Raw genomic sequence first — 16703 nt, forward strand, 5'->3', positions numbered from 1 at the left:
GGCTCATATTCAGCTGACTATCTACCAGTACCCCCCGGTCCCTTTCCGCCTGGGCACTGTCCAGCCACACTGTCCACAGCCTATAACGTTGCAGGGGATTATTGTGGCCAAAATGCAGTACCCGGCACTTGGACTTATTAAACTTCATCCCATTGGACTCTGCCCATCCATCCAACCAATCCAGGTCTCTCTGCAGAGCCCTTCTTCCTTCCGGTAAATCGACACAAGCTCCCAGCTTAGTGTCATCTGCAAATTTACTAATGAAAGACTCAATTCCCTCATCCATGTCATCAATAAAAATATTGAACAGAATTGGTCCCAGCACAGACCCCTGAGGGACACCACTGGTGACTGGCCCCAGCTGGATGCAGCACCGTTCACCACCACTCCCTGGGCCCGGCCATCCAGCCAGTTCCTAACCCAGCAGAGAGTGCTCCTGTCCAAGCCACGGGCTGCCAGCTTTTCCAGGAGTATGCTGTGGGAGACAGAGTCAAAGGCCTTGCTGAAGTCCAAATAGACAACATCCACAGCCCTTCCTGCATCCACCAGGCAGGTGACCTGGTCATAAAAGGAGATCAGGTTGGTCAAACACGACCTACCCCTCCTAAACCCATGCTGGCTGGGTCTGATACCCTGGCCATCCTGTAAATTCTGTGTGATGACACTCACTACAAGCTGTTCCATTACCTTACCAGGTACTGAGGACAGGCTAACTGGCCTATAGTTACCAGGGTCCTCCTTCCTACCCTTTTTGTAAATGGGTGTCACATTAGCCAGCTTCCAGTCATCCAGAACCTCACCACTGAGCCAGGACTGTTGGTAAATGATGGAGAGTGGCTTCACAAGCTCATCTGCCAGCTCCCTCATCACCCTGGGATGGATCCCATCTGGTCCCATAGATTTATGAATATCCAAGCATCCCAGCAGATCTCTGACTGCCTGCTCCTGGATAACAGGGGGACCATTCTGTTCACTGACGCTATTAACCAACCCAAGAGGACAGTTGTCCTGAGGGCAAGTCATCTTTCCGCTAAAGACTGAGGCAAAGAAGGCATTAAGTACTTCTGCCTTCTCCTTATCTGCAGATACAAAGTTCCCTCCCTCATCCAATAAAGAACAAAGGTTGGTCTTACCCTTCCTTTTACCATTTATATATTTGTAAAAACATTTTTTATTATCCGTTATGGAAGCCACCATCTTAAATTCAAGCTGAGCTTTAGCCTCCCTAATTATTTTCCTACATGCTCTAGCAGCCCTCTTAAATACTTCCTGAGAAACCTGACCGTCCTTCCAGAGATGATACATCCTTTTTTTATTCCTAAGTTCCTCCAATACCTCCTTGCCCATCCAGGCTGGACGTTTACCTCGTCAACTCATCTTTCGGCACACAGGAATAGTCTGTTTCTGTGCCCTCAAGATCTCTGTTTTGAAGTATGCCCACCCTTCCTGAATTTCCTTGTTTTTAAGGGCTGCTTCCCATGGGAATCTCTGAATAAGTCTCCTAAACAGGCCAAAGTCTGCCCTCTGGAAGTCCAGTGCAAGAGTCTTATTAATGCTCCTGCTGATATCACCAATTATTGAGAACTCAATTATTTCATGATCACTCTGCCCCAAGCGGCCTCCAACCACCATATCTCCCACCAGCCCTTCTCTATTAGCAAACAACAAGTCTAACATAGTCCCTCCACTGGTAGGCTCACCCACCAGTTGCAACAAAAAGTTGTCGTCTATACTTTCTAAAAATTTCCTGGACTGCTTCTTATCTGCTGTATTAAGTTCCCAGCAGATACCTGGCAGGTTGAAGTCACCTACAAGAACAAGGGCTGATGATCCTGAAATATTATCTAGTTGCTTATAAAATAAGTTGCCCACCTCTTCTTCCTGGTTGGGTGGACGGTAACAGACTCCCAGTAGGGTGTCAGCCTTGTTGGCCTTCCCCTTAATTCTTACCCATAGGCATTCAACTTCATCTTCATTAGTTTCAATACCTATGGTGTCAAAAGCCTCCCTAATATAAAGGGCCACCCTTCCTCCTCTTTTCCCTTTCCTGTCTCTTCTGAAGAGCTTGTAACCATCCAATGCAGTGCTCCAACTATGTGAGTCATCCCACCACGTTTCAGTGATGGCAGTGACATCACAGCTTCGCTGCTGCACCATGACCTCCAGCTCTTCTTGTTTGTTGCCCATGCTGCGTGCATTGGTATACATGCACCTCAGCTGGGCTACCGATTTTACCCCTAACTCAGGCTTACTGCCCTTGGGCCTGCTTCCAGACTGCCCAGCTGCATCCCCTTCCCCCTTCAAACCTAGTTTAAAGCCCTGTCAATGAGGTCTGCCACTTCATGAGCTAAAAACCTTCTGCCCCTAGCAGAGAGATGTATCCCATTTGGATACATCCCATTTGGCAGTTTGTGTATTGAAGTCACACAGCATGCAGGAATTAAAATCTGATAATTAGATGTGTAATGACTCTTTAATGCCACAGAAAATCTTGGAGTAGCTGACAGACTCTAAAAGCTCCAAATGTGATTGAGGATGATGAAGACCCCATTGCAGGGGACATTTAGGAGATGGCACTTAGGTCAGAAGCCTGCCAGAGGGAAGCTGGGGGAATAGAGTGGCTAAAGGAACTGCAAAGAACACTAAATCACCCTTCAGATGTATTAGTAATAATTAACCTGTCTAGTGAGAACTGATGATCAAGGTACAAAGAGAGCACTCAGAGGGCTGAGAAGCTGAAGAAATAGAGATCATTCCCCAGCCAGAACCTTCTCCAGGACAGGACAAAGTGAAGAACACAAGCAGAGGATCTGTCTGACACTGAAGTGACTGTAGGTTGAGTTTTTGAGAAGAATCAGCACTAACCACGTGAGTTTTCAGTAAAAGGCTGAAACAAAATGGAAGAAGAAAATGGCTTAAATACTAAAAATAATGCATAACACTCTTACTGTCACTCTGGCTTAATCTTTGTTGGTATCTGAGGACTGGAGGGTGGCAAATACGCCACCAAACTTTATGAAAGGTCCCAGGACAATCCAAGGAGCTACAGGCCTCTAATCTGAACAGGGAAGTTAATAGGAATTAAGATAATGGAACTGTCAATTAGTAGGTACCTAGATAAATACTTGAAAATAGTCCAGATGGATTTTATAACATTTAATTCAGGCTTACAGGCACATCTGGAGTTCTTGGAAAGGGCTGGCAGATATGTGGATCAGGGATATTCAATAAGTGCATTTTATGACACCTCTAAAAAGGTTTCAGTAAATTCACTCAACAAATAATTATTTCAAGCAACTGAATAGAAAATTGCATATATGTGATTAAAAGGTAGAAAAAAGAGCAAAACTAAGCTATGAACTCTCCCATGAGGGGCAGGTCATCTAGTGATGTTCCACAGGAAACTTTAGTGGGACCTGCACAGCTCAACACTTTCATAAATGATATGGTAAGAGCCTGAGTAAAGCAGCAAGAAGGTTGATGATGGTACAACTTTACTCAGAACAGACAGGAGAAAGGCAGTTTCAGAAGACTAGAAGGAAGACTTTATATTTGCATTTTTGGAAAAAAAAGGCAGATAAAATTTAATATAAGTAAAGATGAGGTAATGTATACAGGAACAATCAGTCCTAGCATCATATATGAAGAGTTGGCCTTGAGTTTATCATCACTACTAGGGAAGGAGTTCTTGGGATTATGATAGATTGTTGCATTGTTTGGGACTTGATGCTGGGCAGTCATCAAAACTGCAAACCTAATTTCTGGAGTTCTTAGGAAAGGGACAGTGAACATCAAGATCCTTCTCTGTCAATATATGGCTTGACTACAATTTGAAAACTACATGTAATTACAGTTCTTTTATGTTAAAAGGTGAGGAAAAGGTTAGGGAAAGGGTTTCTTTTGTTTCAGGAAAAGCCATGATTTTTCCAGAAAAAAAAAATGGGTAAGAGGAATAATCAAGGATGTAAAATGGCTCCCAAAAAAACCAAAAAAAACAAAAAAAAAACAAAAAACCAAACCAAAACAAACCAAAACAAAACAAAACAAAAAAAAACCCAAAGATTGCTTAGGCTAGGAGACAGAGTTACTGGGAACAGGGTCAAACAAGAAGTTTTCTTCTTTTAAGTGGTGATAGCCCTATGGAACTTGCTGCCAGAAGTTACTGCAGATGCTGGTACTGTGGATGAGAAACTGGTCAAAACATTTGACAGAAAGATCTGTGGAAGGGTACTACCTAAAGAATTCATGGAAAGCATGTGTGACTCACCAGCTGAAAATAGTTGGTGTGGGAAAGCACCCAGGAGAAGCATACTCGCCCCGTTCTTATTCTTCCTTGGACAGCTGCTTTTGATCAGAGCTGTAGGAAGAGAACTGGGCTGCGTGGGCCCTTGGAGTGAGCTGGTGGGGCTGCTCAGCTGGAATGCAGGCAGCTACGTGCCATGCTAACCTGGGCAACAGAACGAGAGCCCAGCTGGCTCTGGATGAGCCACCTCAGATGCCGGCAGCAGCCCGAGCTCCGGCTGCACAGAGAGCTCATCCTCCGCTGGCATCAATCAGCCTGAGCTGGGATTCTTGCTGTCATCACTGGGATGTTCCCAGCTCCGAGCTAGCTGATAGAAAAGATTGCTATTTCTCACTGCTATTTGCTGCGTGGGCATTCCCACCAAGCAGGCATGGTCGTGCACCAGTTATTTTGGCGGAGTATACAAATATAAAGATGCTAAATTCTCAAAGGAGGAGAAGTGTTCCAGCTTTAACTCTCTCAGTTTGTTTCCATTTTCTATTTATTCATTTCATAGATCTAATAATTTTGTCTGAGTGTCAGCTCTAGTACATTTACATTGGGGTCTGAAAATCATTAGGTTGGGGGTTTTTTTGGTTAATGGATCACTGTCAGCAATAGTAAGTATTTGCAGCCAGAACTGATGCTGTATTAAGAATAGATTCCAGTGTATTCTCTTTTTAACTGTGATGGCTTTGAAGATATAACAGCATTGAAAATTAGCAAATAACTATTTTTATCCCCAGAGTCAGCAGTTCTGACTCAGAGTGTCTATTAAGGAAATGATTCTTAAACAACAGGATTCTTAAAAAATATTGTCACTCATTATCTTAAATACACTTAAAAAGGAATGGCATCTATTATAGAAATGAAAATATTCTATTGCTGTAATTAGAAACTAATGAAGATCGTTAGAAACTAATAATGTTAATTAATATTATTGCGCATTTAATCGCAGGATGATTCTCAAGGTCTCCAGCTGGGGGCACTGGGCAAACATGGAAACCTGGCAATGGCCAGCCTGAGTGAGACTTGCACCTAGACCACAACTGTGCTGGAGGGGAGGAGGCAGGGAAACCAAAACCACCAAGGGAAATGGATGTGAGATACAGTCATCATCCTGGATTTGAGAATTTCCTAAGATGAAATACATTTTATTTTCAAAACTCTTTTGCTAGTGACAAACAGTTGTACACTTTTATTTTCATTACTCAAAAATCATCCAGATTCTTTAGCAAAGCTATCCCTTTAATCAATAACTTCAAATTCCAATGGACCCAGGCAGAAAAGTTATTGTAAATGTAAGTTTGTGGCCATTCAATTTCATTAAACATTTCCAGCCTTGTATAAACCATTGTCTCTACTCACCTTTAATATTGCTATTTATTCATTTATATCAGGGAAAGAGCTAGAAAAGAAATAGAAAATGCTCCTTGTTGAAGTACAGTGTAAAGCCCAGTATGCTTTGAGGTCTACATGGGCCTGGAAAGAGAGATTTGGCATCTAGAGCAAGACCTGAGGAGAAGGTGTGGCATATAATTGCTCAAGGAATACCAACTATGCTATTAGGAATATGTCAGAGACCAATGGTGGTTTCATGCTTTCAACACATACCATTAAAAATAAATTGTAAAATACCAGTGCATGAAATCATAGCCCTAATTTTGTTGGTAAGGTTTTCTAAACCAGGCCAGGCAGATGATTTTTAAGTTAGCCAATTTAGTGTTGAACTGAGTATTCAAAAGCAGAGTTTAGTAGCAGCTATAGGAGAATGCATCAAAGGGTGAATATACTTATGGGGACTGCACAGCTGTAAATGGATGGACCAATAAGGAAAGCAAACATTCAAGCTCAGAGTGGCCTAGATCTTCCTTCCAGATGATATTTTTAACTGGATTTTGCAATAGAGCAATGGATTTCCTGATCCCTGGAGCTCCTGGCCTTCTATCTGGCTTCTGTGTTACAAGTTATGACTGCTTGCAATGGATTGAAGCCAAAAGTTTTTGTCCACATCACCGGCTGTCAAAACACAGGGACTTCTGTCTGGGTGTGTAGATACAGAAAAGCAGGAGGGAACATTTTGTTCATCTTTCCTCTTGTTTCTCCCCACACACACCAATACACAGACACAGAGAAAAAAAACAAAGCCCTAATCATGCCATACTTCCTTAGTATCTTCCATGTAATTATAGAAAGCAATCTAGAAATATTAAGGCTTCAGAGGAGCAAAAGTATTAAACTCATTAGGGAATCAGAAAGTTGAAATAGCTATCAGCTAGTTGGTTGTAAGGTTAAGAAAGGTTCAGGAGTTCTACTTTCCAGCTCTAGGCCACTAATAAAAAGTTAGCCTGGAATTCACAATCAGCCTTGTAATAACAGAATTTTGTTTATACCTTGACAAGCAGTGAACAGTACCAGTTTCACTTTATAAGATGCTCATTGTTGCAAACCTGCAAAAAGTGTTTGGGTTTTAATATCTCAATATTGTTTCAAGACAACGAAGTTGCTCTTGGACCTTGACATGTAGAATGAATTAAATGACACATGAATAAATATATATTAAGTCTTTTTTATTAAAGTATCAAAACAAACTTCAAAATAGAAAACAAACTGCTTTTTAATGCGTTTAAGGGTTGTCCTGAATAAAGGATACTTTGAGAAAACTCATGCAACATACTGTGTAGCTGTTTAAACACTCTTTTCCTGGGCACACTCAAGTGACCCTGAGTACCATCATTTCCAGAGCAGCGTGCAGGAGCACGCACACACACACACATACAAAAGCAGTACAGAGCAGCTATGACTGCACGTGTAAAGAAATAAAAATAGATTATCTTCTGACAATAGTAGTGGTACCATATTGACATTTGGCATGCTGAGTAAATAAGATCAAGCAACAAAAGCATGACGCCTGCGTCACCGGTGATATGGTTAAAAGCAACCATATGAATTCCCTAAGGGAGACACATGAGTTCTGTCATTACAGTCACTGTGGTAACACTTTATAACCAATTATGACACAAACAGCCCTGTCTGCTGGTATTTGAGAGGCAAAAAGCAAAGCCAAGGTGTACAATACTGGGGCAATGCCTTGGTTTTGTATTTCTACATTACAGAAGTCAAATAATGAACATCTTTTGACGAGTTTATTGTACACTCTTCATGTAGATCTGTTGTCTGGTAAACAGCTGGCCCAATTACATGTAGAACTTGCCCTTTAAACTGGAGAAGTTGCCACAGAGGCTCCAAACTCTGCTTACAGGACATGAAAAAAACTCTCACTGAAGTCAATAGAACCTCCTTCCAATATACAGAAAGATCACAGATTCTTAAGACAGAATTGGACCTAGAATGTCATCTTTGTAATACATTCACTTTTCAGATACATGAAGTACATACCTTTTACACGTGATATAGGACATTATAATATATCCAGATCTTAGGAAATGGTACTAAGTAGTTCTGTTGCAGAATATAACAATCATATGAGGACCAGGTACAATATGTGATGGACTCATGCAAGACTTGCAGGGTAAGAAGCTCATGGCTGAGGTATCGTCAAGTTTAGCCTTTAGAACACACAATTTCAACACTGCAGAACTGGTGTAAAATATTATGCACTGTAAGCTCCACTTGTATTCTGCTTTGTTTAAATTGTGACATTGAACAGTCAGACACCACTGATGGAGATACAGAATCTTGGAAGGTACAATATCTGCACCCAATCATTCAAGACACTCAATGCCTCATCTTCAAAAAAGATGAAGGATAAGTGTTTGTAATAATGGTGTCTCAAATACAACTGGTGAAGTTTAGAAATATATAATATTAAACACCAAGAGATAAAAGTAAAAAGACAGCGCAACACCTGTGTTTTCAGTTTTATCTTGCTTGCAGTATTTATTAGCTCTGCTCATTATGGTATTAGTGATAAATAAGAATAATATTTTCTTTTACAAAAAAATTGTAAGGGTATATTTTATAGAAATAAACAATCTGAGAATTTCACAGAAACATCAGAATTTCAACACTCATAGCTCCAACTGTTTTGTCCAGCAGCTCTTCTACCAGTTCAAAAACATCCAAGGTTAGTATTTAATAAAAAATTAAACAATTATTCACTACATCAAAACTCTTGCCTCCTTTAGATTCTAAGTAACACTTTTGATCGACTGTAGTTGCCACTCAAATGTATAACAAAGTAGCTACTATCATAATTTTTCCCTCTGAGTCATCTTGCAAAAAGAAGCAATCCTGACCAGGATGGAAAAATCTTTGCCAAGCTCTTATGCCTATAAGAGCTATCTGCATGAGCAGACCCACTGAAATCCATGGAACCTCTTCTGTGACTGAGGGGTAATAGCATGAATTAAGGCTTGAAAGATTAGATCCTAGATTAATTTTAAAAAATGTTTATTTGTTTCAAGGTCCAGGAGCCTGGGATTCACTCCTGCAGTTCTTTACTTGAGCAAAACCTCTATCAATACTCCTGCACAGTTAGTTTCCTCTTTCCAATTCAGTGGGTTCAAGTCACCAAGTCATTAAATGATGGTACAAGCTGCTCTTCAGCAACTCAAGGAAAAATTTAGTCCCCAAGGGCTAGTATCTGGGGTGATAGCTCATAAAATACAAGCTAGGCTACATAGATGTTTTGCAAGAAACATTTCTTTGTCACACTTACTAGACCCTTCAAATTCAGTCACTACTGAGATGAGTCACAGAAAAAACCCACGAGTGTTGTGAAAAAAATAACAAAGCTTGGTTGGAACTACAGGATTGTTGTTTTTTCTTTTTTTGTGTGTGTGTTAGGTTAGAATGCAACATTACACATCAGTACATTCTGCCAGAAACCATCCTCCTGGAAATTCAAAAATGCTCAGTCTTCTTTCCCTACCAGCAACAAGGAAGAGTAGTGTCCATCCAGCACAGCTGTCTGTACCACGTGCATCACTGGAAGTCCTAGTGTTCTAGCACAAACCTCGTGAGTGCAGTTACTGTATACTAGCAGAGAGCTAAAACTTCAGAAGCTGTTGTCTGTAGCTCCTAGGAACAGCAAGTATGACAGGTGCAAACCCTACATTGGAGGCAGAAGGCTCTTCAATTTGATTGAGACCAGATCTTCCAAGGGCAAGAATCACTGGCAAGCCAAAATTATTCTTTCCACTTATGAAAGCAATCTGCCCTTCCTAAAGGCTCTTGACTAATAGAATCCTACACATTATGTCAGACTCCCCCATGGACTCTGGTAGCTGTCAAAAACATTTTAAATATTTCCACGTTTGCCGTATCACTTAACCTTGTAATGTGCCTTCTTTGATCTGTTGAATAAAAAGATTTCTTTCATCTTCAGGTGTCCTTCCGTTCTGTGCACGGACTATACACGTGGGCCTGTGCAGATTTAGCATGTATATCAAATGCTGCTTCTCATTCTTCAGCTCCTCGATCTGGGCTTTCAACTCCGCGTTGATCGTTTCCAGCTTCTCTGATTCCTAGCAAAAAGGACACACAATTTTACACTGAGAAGTTCAAATAGTAAGTCACTGTTTTTTTTTTTCATATAGTTGTTGTCTTTTATGGGTGGAAAAGCGTATGGCTGGCAGAGAAAGGAATCACATGTTCTCAGTGTGCTGTAATGATGAAACTGTACCTTCCCCAACCAGTAATGGCCTGAAAACCAGATTGAGAGCTACCTCCTTTGGCCTCTAAAGAATGTAATGGAAGTTGAAAAGCAAAATTCAAACTTGTATTCACTTACTGTGACAGGTACCCGAAGCATTATTGTTATCTTCTGCAAAATTATTCTGAGCTTTTTGGGTCAAAAATTGCCCCAAAATTATCTATGCTGCTTCTTAACTCCCTGGAACATCGGGTCACATACCTATAAACCCATGTTAAGCTAGCAAAGTACAAACATAGCTTTTTTCCCTGCCCGTACATATAGGAATATACAGGTCTGTATACCTAGATACAGGCCTGGTGCTACTGAAATACAGTTTTCTATCACAGCATTTGAGGTGAAAATGTGACTGGGCTTCTAGGACAGAGAATTCAAGCTACCACACCACTCTGTTCATTAAGATGTCAGAAATTACTTGTAGGTGCTTGCAGGCTCTCAACAGTGAATATTTTATGAAACGTGATTTTACTTCTTTTTGTATTCAGTGTACACATTCAAATTAACATTATCTCCACAGACAAGATTGGTCACTGAAGCAGTAATCTCTTTTCACTCCTACCATGCTTTCACTTTATGCCAGTTTCACCCAGGTTTGGATTTAATATATGGCACATTTATTTTTCATAACTAATGTTTTTAAGAGTTTACACAGTTTTGGGGGTTGTCTTTCTGATTTCTTACTATGACAGTACCCTATACTATCTGTTTGGATCCTGGCAGGATGACAGATTTATAACAATTCTAGCCAGTCACTTACTTTTTGCAAACATTCTGTTTTTTCCTTCTTTTTGTTTCGGCACTTTGCCGCAGCAATTTTATTCCTTTCCCTTCTTCTCTTTTTTCTTTCATCCTCTTCAGGAGAAAACTGTCCCACAAAAACAGATGCACAAAATCCGTAAGATGTTGTAAACAGAAGAACTGTATTTTGATAACTTCTGGATTTTTAAAATCAACATGGAGAGTGCTGTCAGTGCTCATATCCTGACTTACATAAAAATGTGATTCTGACCTTGTTTGGCATACAGTAGAAGGGTAGGAACTTCATTAGAATTGTCAATAAAAACCTGACTGGAGCAGGGCTGTATGTAATCTATCTGATGGCTCATTTAAAATCAGTGGTACTCAAAAAACTTACTGAATGTCTCCCCAGGCTCCTACACATCCATCTCTCGTCCATTTCCCAGGGAGGAAAAGGAGGAGGGGCACAGGGAGCAGAATGGAGGATGTGTCATGAGTTTGGCAGCGAGGAGTGAATTAAAGGCAGCACCAAAAAGGGAATACTGTCACACTTCCTTCTGCTTCCTGCAGAAGCTCAGACCAAGGTGTAACTCTTTCCTTAACCAAAGCTATTTCTTCACTTTCAAAGAGCAATGTCTTTCATGGATAGTGTCATCTTTAAGCAAAAACATAGTGTGGACATAGCAGATCCATATCTTAACCCCCACAGGTTCTGCTGGACTGTCCTCAGGGAAATAGAAATTTAGCAGTGACTTATTCCAAGTTCAGCCACCACTGGGCAGGGAAACCAGATTAGCACTTGCTCTAGTCACTGTAAAACATTGTCTGTAGTCCATAATTGAAAATCAAATTTCCAATTATGAGAAATACCAGAGGGTTTGCCCAAAGCACTCAACAGAGAGCCAAGCAGCTGGCTTAAGAGGAAACAAGTATGGTACAGAGGGTTTTCTATAGTTAATACAATTACTGGTCTTGTGGCAAAACTTTGTTAGAGAATTAATCATTCACACCAAAACTCTGTTTAAAGAGCCCTACCTCTGTTTTCAGCACCGATGTTTCAACTGGCCTTTCAGAAACAGTCACCGTGTCCAAAGTGGAAGACATCCTGTGGAACTGACGCTTGTTCTGAATGGCAAACCTCAGTTCCTCCTTCACCAGGGGGGTTAAATTTGTGAAATCATCAAACCCCAGTGACCCTGCAGGGGACAAAGTGGGAACAATTGCGGAGGCGCTGACTTCTAATGCAGATACTTGGCCTGAGTGTTGGACCATCATTTTGCTGAAAGATAAAAAGAGATAATATTTATAGTCTTTCAACAGCTTTAGAAAGGCAAATAATATCTCTTAGAGCTATGTTTCATACTGTGAATAATACTGCAGTTACATTGCTTCAGTCCCCATTCCTAGTCTACCCCAATCTCTCAACAGAGACAAGCCGTTAAGAATTTGGACACTCAAAAGAAACTTCAACTTTATGTTAAGTCAAAGTTAGTATTTAAAAGTAAGAATAGTATCAGCACATGACACAATTTCTAGGTCTTTCTGAAAACTTAATATTTTAAAAAATTGTGGGCAAGTATGTATACTGTTAAGACTTAAACTGGTAGTGTGTGGCAAATGTGAATCGAGTGAATAGGAAGAGAAAGAAAATAAGAACAAAAATCAGAAAGCCAATAAGTAGTATCATTATTTAAAGCATAGAAGGGGAGTATCTTCATCTTCAGAGCGATAGCACCACAAATTCCAGCTTCAAATGGACAGAGCATACCTTGTTCTCAGCTATTCTTAGCTCAATGAGTTCTACTAGAAAGTGAAACTTGCTAACCACAAAAGGGTCTGTCACAAAGTTATCACACTCAATTTTACACACAGTTGTATATTTGGCTATAAACTCCTGAAAAATAGTTAATGATAAGAGCTGGCACACAGGCAGAAGTCTCTACATGCCCTGTGGCTCCACAGCACAGGCTGAGTTGGAGGGATTGACTCATGAAAAATGTGAAGCCGTTTTTTTCATTCCTTTGGTCTTGTAAAATTTGAAACTGTCCTTATGTGCACTCTATGAGAGGCTTGAAATTCTTAAATATTTATGGATTGATCTTCTGCTGACATAAAACAATGTGATTGAAGAGTCTTTAGGGGAATTATGCAAATGTAAACCCATGGAGAAACCTCATTTCTAGTAGATTTCTGAAGAAAACAAACCTATCCAACAGTGCTCTCTACTTTTCTCTTTTTAGTCATTCTCATTATTTATTTTTAGCCAGTTTTGAAGTGAGAGAGGCCCTATGTGCTTTGTGAAAACTGGTGGCCCCACTGAGGGAGAAAGAGGCAAAACTCAGCAGTCAGTCATCCAAACACAGTGGGTTTGCTGATGCACACATCCCTGCAAGTCACAGCCTACCTCTCACACAGCAGAGGTGAGATAAGAGGTCTGGAAGAAAACTGAGCACCTTTTGTGTGTGGTCCAAGGGACAAACATGCAAATCCACAGAAAAACAGATTGTAATACTTCCCAGGTTCATAAAGTGACTTGTGTTAAACTGGATTTTACTATGCTGGTTTTCCAGCTATCTTTGGTTTGTAGATTTTTGTTGTTGTTTTGGGTTTTTTTTTAATAGCTGTATGGATAATTACAGTATGTGTTATCTACTCTGGATTAGAACCACAATAATTACAGGAATGTCAATTGTAATTAGTGCAGGTAAGCAAACATCTGCCTTGGGGTAGCAGTGTGGGTAAGCTAAATTTCCACATGGTCAACCTAGAACTGCACAGGTCCCTGTACGTTACTTCTGGAACCCAGCAAGAAATGTTGGGGTCATGTGCCTTGAGAAGAAGATAGAATTTGCTCAGAGATATCTAAAAATACACTGTAAATCCACACTGGTGCAAATGAGAATAGAACCTGGTTCATCGCTGAGTCAAACACAAAAATCAGAGCAGAGTGAATTAATTGTCTGTTGCTGGAAAAGATCAGGTCCAATTGCAGTCTTCCTCACTTCTTCCTCACACAGTCACCACAGAAGAGCTGAACATTTCCCAGAGTCTCAGAGTGAAATCCTGACCCCAGTGAAATCAAAAGGACTTTTTCTGTTGACCTCAATGGGGCCAGGATTTCACCCGTAGTTATTCAAGATGGGGAAATTATTTGGAACAATTTGTTATTCAGAAAGACCTTGGGAAATTTATGTAATTCTCTTCAGAAAGCCCCTGCTCATGAGTCACATTTAAAGTACTGATACAGTTTAATCCTATAATCTCAGAAAGCTAGCAGTTACCCTTTTCCAGCGAGTCAGAAATGGCCCTATTAATTTCCAGCTGAAGTCCTCCCAGTATTATTTACCATTTACCAACATTCAACCATTCAACTAATTTAAACAGGCTAATTCCAGATGACATTGAACCCCTCACTGCCAGCAGAAATTTCAGTTATTTTCACTGAGTCAGTGTCCTTGAATGCTGGTGATGGCTTCATTCAACAAAGTTAATTCTGTATAAGTCAATCCAACCAGGAGTCTTAAAGTAACAGTAAAACTGTTTTTCCAACCTCCAAAATAATTAGTTGAGCTCATAGTTTTCAAGCTCTGCTTGTTTATTCAATTATTTTTCAGTTTAGGTGAACTTTTAATTAAGGTCAGCAGCAGCACCAGAGGAAACCAAGAATGTGCCTGAGAAATTGTGTTAATTGTGGATTTCTAGTAGTTAGTGCTAAGTGTACCACAAACACCACTAAAACCCTACTGTAATGGCTTCAGGTCCTCTCACCCACCTGTCACTAGTGTAAAAAAGAGGAGTGGTCAGGTGCCCACAGCAGGAGAAAGTGTCCTTGACCATAGGAAGTTGCTGCTCTCCTGCCCAGACAGCTCACTGCCCTCCCAATCATCCTGAAATGCACCTCTGATTGCTCCAGCCACGTAGATGCTTTGCAGTTTCTGAGGAACAAATCTGTTTTCAGAAATGTTTTACAAATAGGAAAATTCTATTTTACTACTTTTAAAAAAAATGCGACAAGTTGCCCTTCCTTGTCCCAGTTTTTGTACAAATTGTCCCTCTGTCCAAAAGCCATGCAGAGCACTATCTCACTTCCTCTGGGTCTGTGAAGGCTGGGGAAACAGTAGGAATAAGAGTATCAAGCCTTAGAGCATGATTCCATCGTGGCCTTTCTGATACAAGCTCTGTTTACTGTGTTAGACTATGCATATGTTCTGCAGTTACTGCCACTGGAGGTGCTGATCACTTCTCAGCCCTGCAGTGCTACCGGCACAGCTTGTTCCCGGGCTGTTAATGCTTCGTTGCTTTAGCCTTGCTTTTGGAATTCTCAACAGTTTTACTACTGATGGCACCCTCCCAATTCAGGTAGGTTCAAACAACTCTATTCATTCGTTCTCCCCCTGCTTTTTGTTTGTTGTTTTAAAGATGATTCTTTTCATCTACAGTGAGTTTTTACATCTCATCTGCCAAGATTTTAAAATCCGAACAGGCTTCCTAGCTGTGCACTTCCATTATTTAAGGATACGCTTGCTTAATTTTAATATTGAAAGTGACTACTTTCAGTTTTTTCTTGCTTAACAGCAGATGGCTGACTGTGCTTCTTGGTTTTATTTCTTCATACAAATTCCTTTTCCTCTGGTGCTGATGCAATAAACCTTGATAACCACTGAGGTTAATCTTAAACAGCATTAAGAGCAATTACAGTTCACAACCTCTGTGCACGCTAGTTGACCTTAAGCTTTCTGACATCCCACATCGCTCCCGAACAATTTTCTGCTGCCTTCCAGCTTCTCAAATGCTGTTACCAGGAGCAAAATCGATTTCCAACAGGAAACTCGTTCTCTGAAAGAAGTTGTCCGTTGTGTCACGCCTGATTTGCTTAGGCAACAGTTTAGCAACTGATCAACTTCACGTCAAGACACCGGGACAGCAAGGAGAGTTGATATCCCTGGCTGTCACGAGAATTTCCCGGTCGGTTCATGGGAACTTCAGCGATAACTACGCGCGGCAGTGCGGGTTTGTCATCGCCTGGGCTGTCCCGCCACGGCTCCGCCGTCCCTGTGCCCGCGGTGCCGCCGGCGGCTGCCCGCAGCGCCGGGCGCGGCCGCTCCTCTCGGGCATCCCGCGGCTCCCGGGGTGCCGGGACCGTGCCCCCGCCGCGGCCGCCACCGCGCGGTGCCGAGCGGCGCTGCCGGCCCGGGGACGGCCGGGGCTGGGCGGGCTCCCCCGGGGCTCACATCTGGCGGCAGCCCGGGCAGGGGGTTCCCCCAGATGTGAGCGCCGGCACGGGGCCGGCGCCGCCGGGCGGCCGAGGGGCTCCGGCGGAGCTCGGCGGGGCCGGGGGCTCTCCCGGAGCTCACGGCCGGCGGCGGCACCGCCGCGCCCGACTTCGCCCGGGGCGGCGAAACTTTTGCCGGCGGCGCGGCGCGGGTCCCCCGGCGGGCATCCCTCCCTCCGCGGCGGGACAGCCTCCCCGGAGCTCAGCCCCTCGTCCCGCCGGCACGGGCAGTCCCGGGCGCTCCTCTCCTGCTTCCACCTACCTTCCTCCCGCCGCCGCCGCTCTCCGGGCAGGAGGGAAGGGGCTCCGCAGCCCCGCCGCGGTCCGCGCTGCTCCGCCACCTCGCGCGGGAGAGCAGCTCCCTCGGCTCCCCGCTCCTCTGCCGCTCGCCCGGGTTGCATCACCCCCCTTTTATAGCCGAGCGGGCAGCGCTGGTATTTACTCTGGCGGCGAGTCCCTGGCTGATGTCATGCTATTAATAGCCTCTCCGAAAGAGAGGGAGGAGGGAAGCGGGCCGTGGCGGTGATGCAAGGCTTCCCCGCCGGCACGGCACGGCACGGCACGGCACGGCACGGCACCGCACGGCATGGAACAGAACGGAACGACACCACCGCGCCGAGCCGGGCCGAGCAGCATCCCTCGGCACCCCGACAGACCCCTTCTCCTTCCGTCTTCACCATTCTCCCCGTTATTTATTTATTTATATTAAGACTCCGAGAGTTTCTTTCTCTGGG

The 16703-nt window shown here is 42.7% G+C and overlaps 1 protein-coding gene across 2 annotated transcripts; it reads right to left on the bottom strand.

Annotated features, from left to right (window-relative positions):
• Positions 1-6837: 6837 nt before the first annotated feature.
• Positions 6838-16383, bottom strand: ATF3 (activating transcription factor 3). Of its 2 annotated transcripts, none has more exons than XM_068185722.1 (4): positions 16232-16383; positions 11733-11893; positions 10717-10824; positions 6838-9771 (listed from the first exon to the last, which is right to left on the bottom strand). In XM_068185722.1, exons 1-4 carry the CDS (start codon positions 16368-16370, stop codon positions 9574-9576), a joined length of 606 nt encoding a protein of 201 aa, XP_068041823.1. In that variant the 5' UTR covers positions 16371-16383; the 3' UTR covers positions 6838-9573. The 2 variants fall into 2 exon arrangements, with proteins under 2 accessions (XP_068041823.1, XP_068041824.1); XM_068185723.1 differs by having other exon boundaries at positions 11733-11976; positions 16232-16360.
• Between the last annotated feature and the right edge of the window lie 320 nt (positions 16384-16703).

Source organism: Anomalospiza imberbis, chromosome 3 (assembly GCF_031753505.1).
Source record: "Anomalospiza imberbis isolate Cuckoo-Finch-1a 21T00152 chromosome 3, ASM3175350v1, whole genome shotgun sequence".
Classification (NCBI taxonomy): Eukaryota; Metazoa; Chordata; class Aves; order Passeriformes; family Viduidae; genus Anomalospiza; species Anomalospiza imberbis.

Coding starts and splice junctions, on each gene's coding strand:
- ATF3 (XM_068185722.1), bottom strand. CDS start 16,370: ATGCAACCCGGGCGAGCGGCAGAGGAGCGGGGAGCCGAGGGAGCTGCT. Junction 10,825..11,732: donor CATCGGTGCTGAAAACAGAG/GTAGGGCTCTTT, acceptor TTTGTGGGACAG/TTTTCTCCTGAAGAGGATGA. Junction 9,772..10,716: donor AAACAGAATGTTTGCAAAAA/GTAAGTGACTGG, acceptor CCTTTTTGCTAG/GAATCAGAGAAGCTGGAAAC.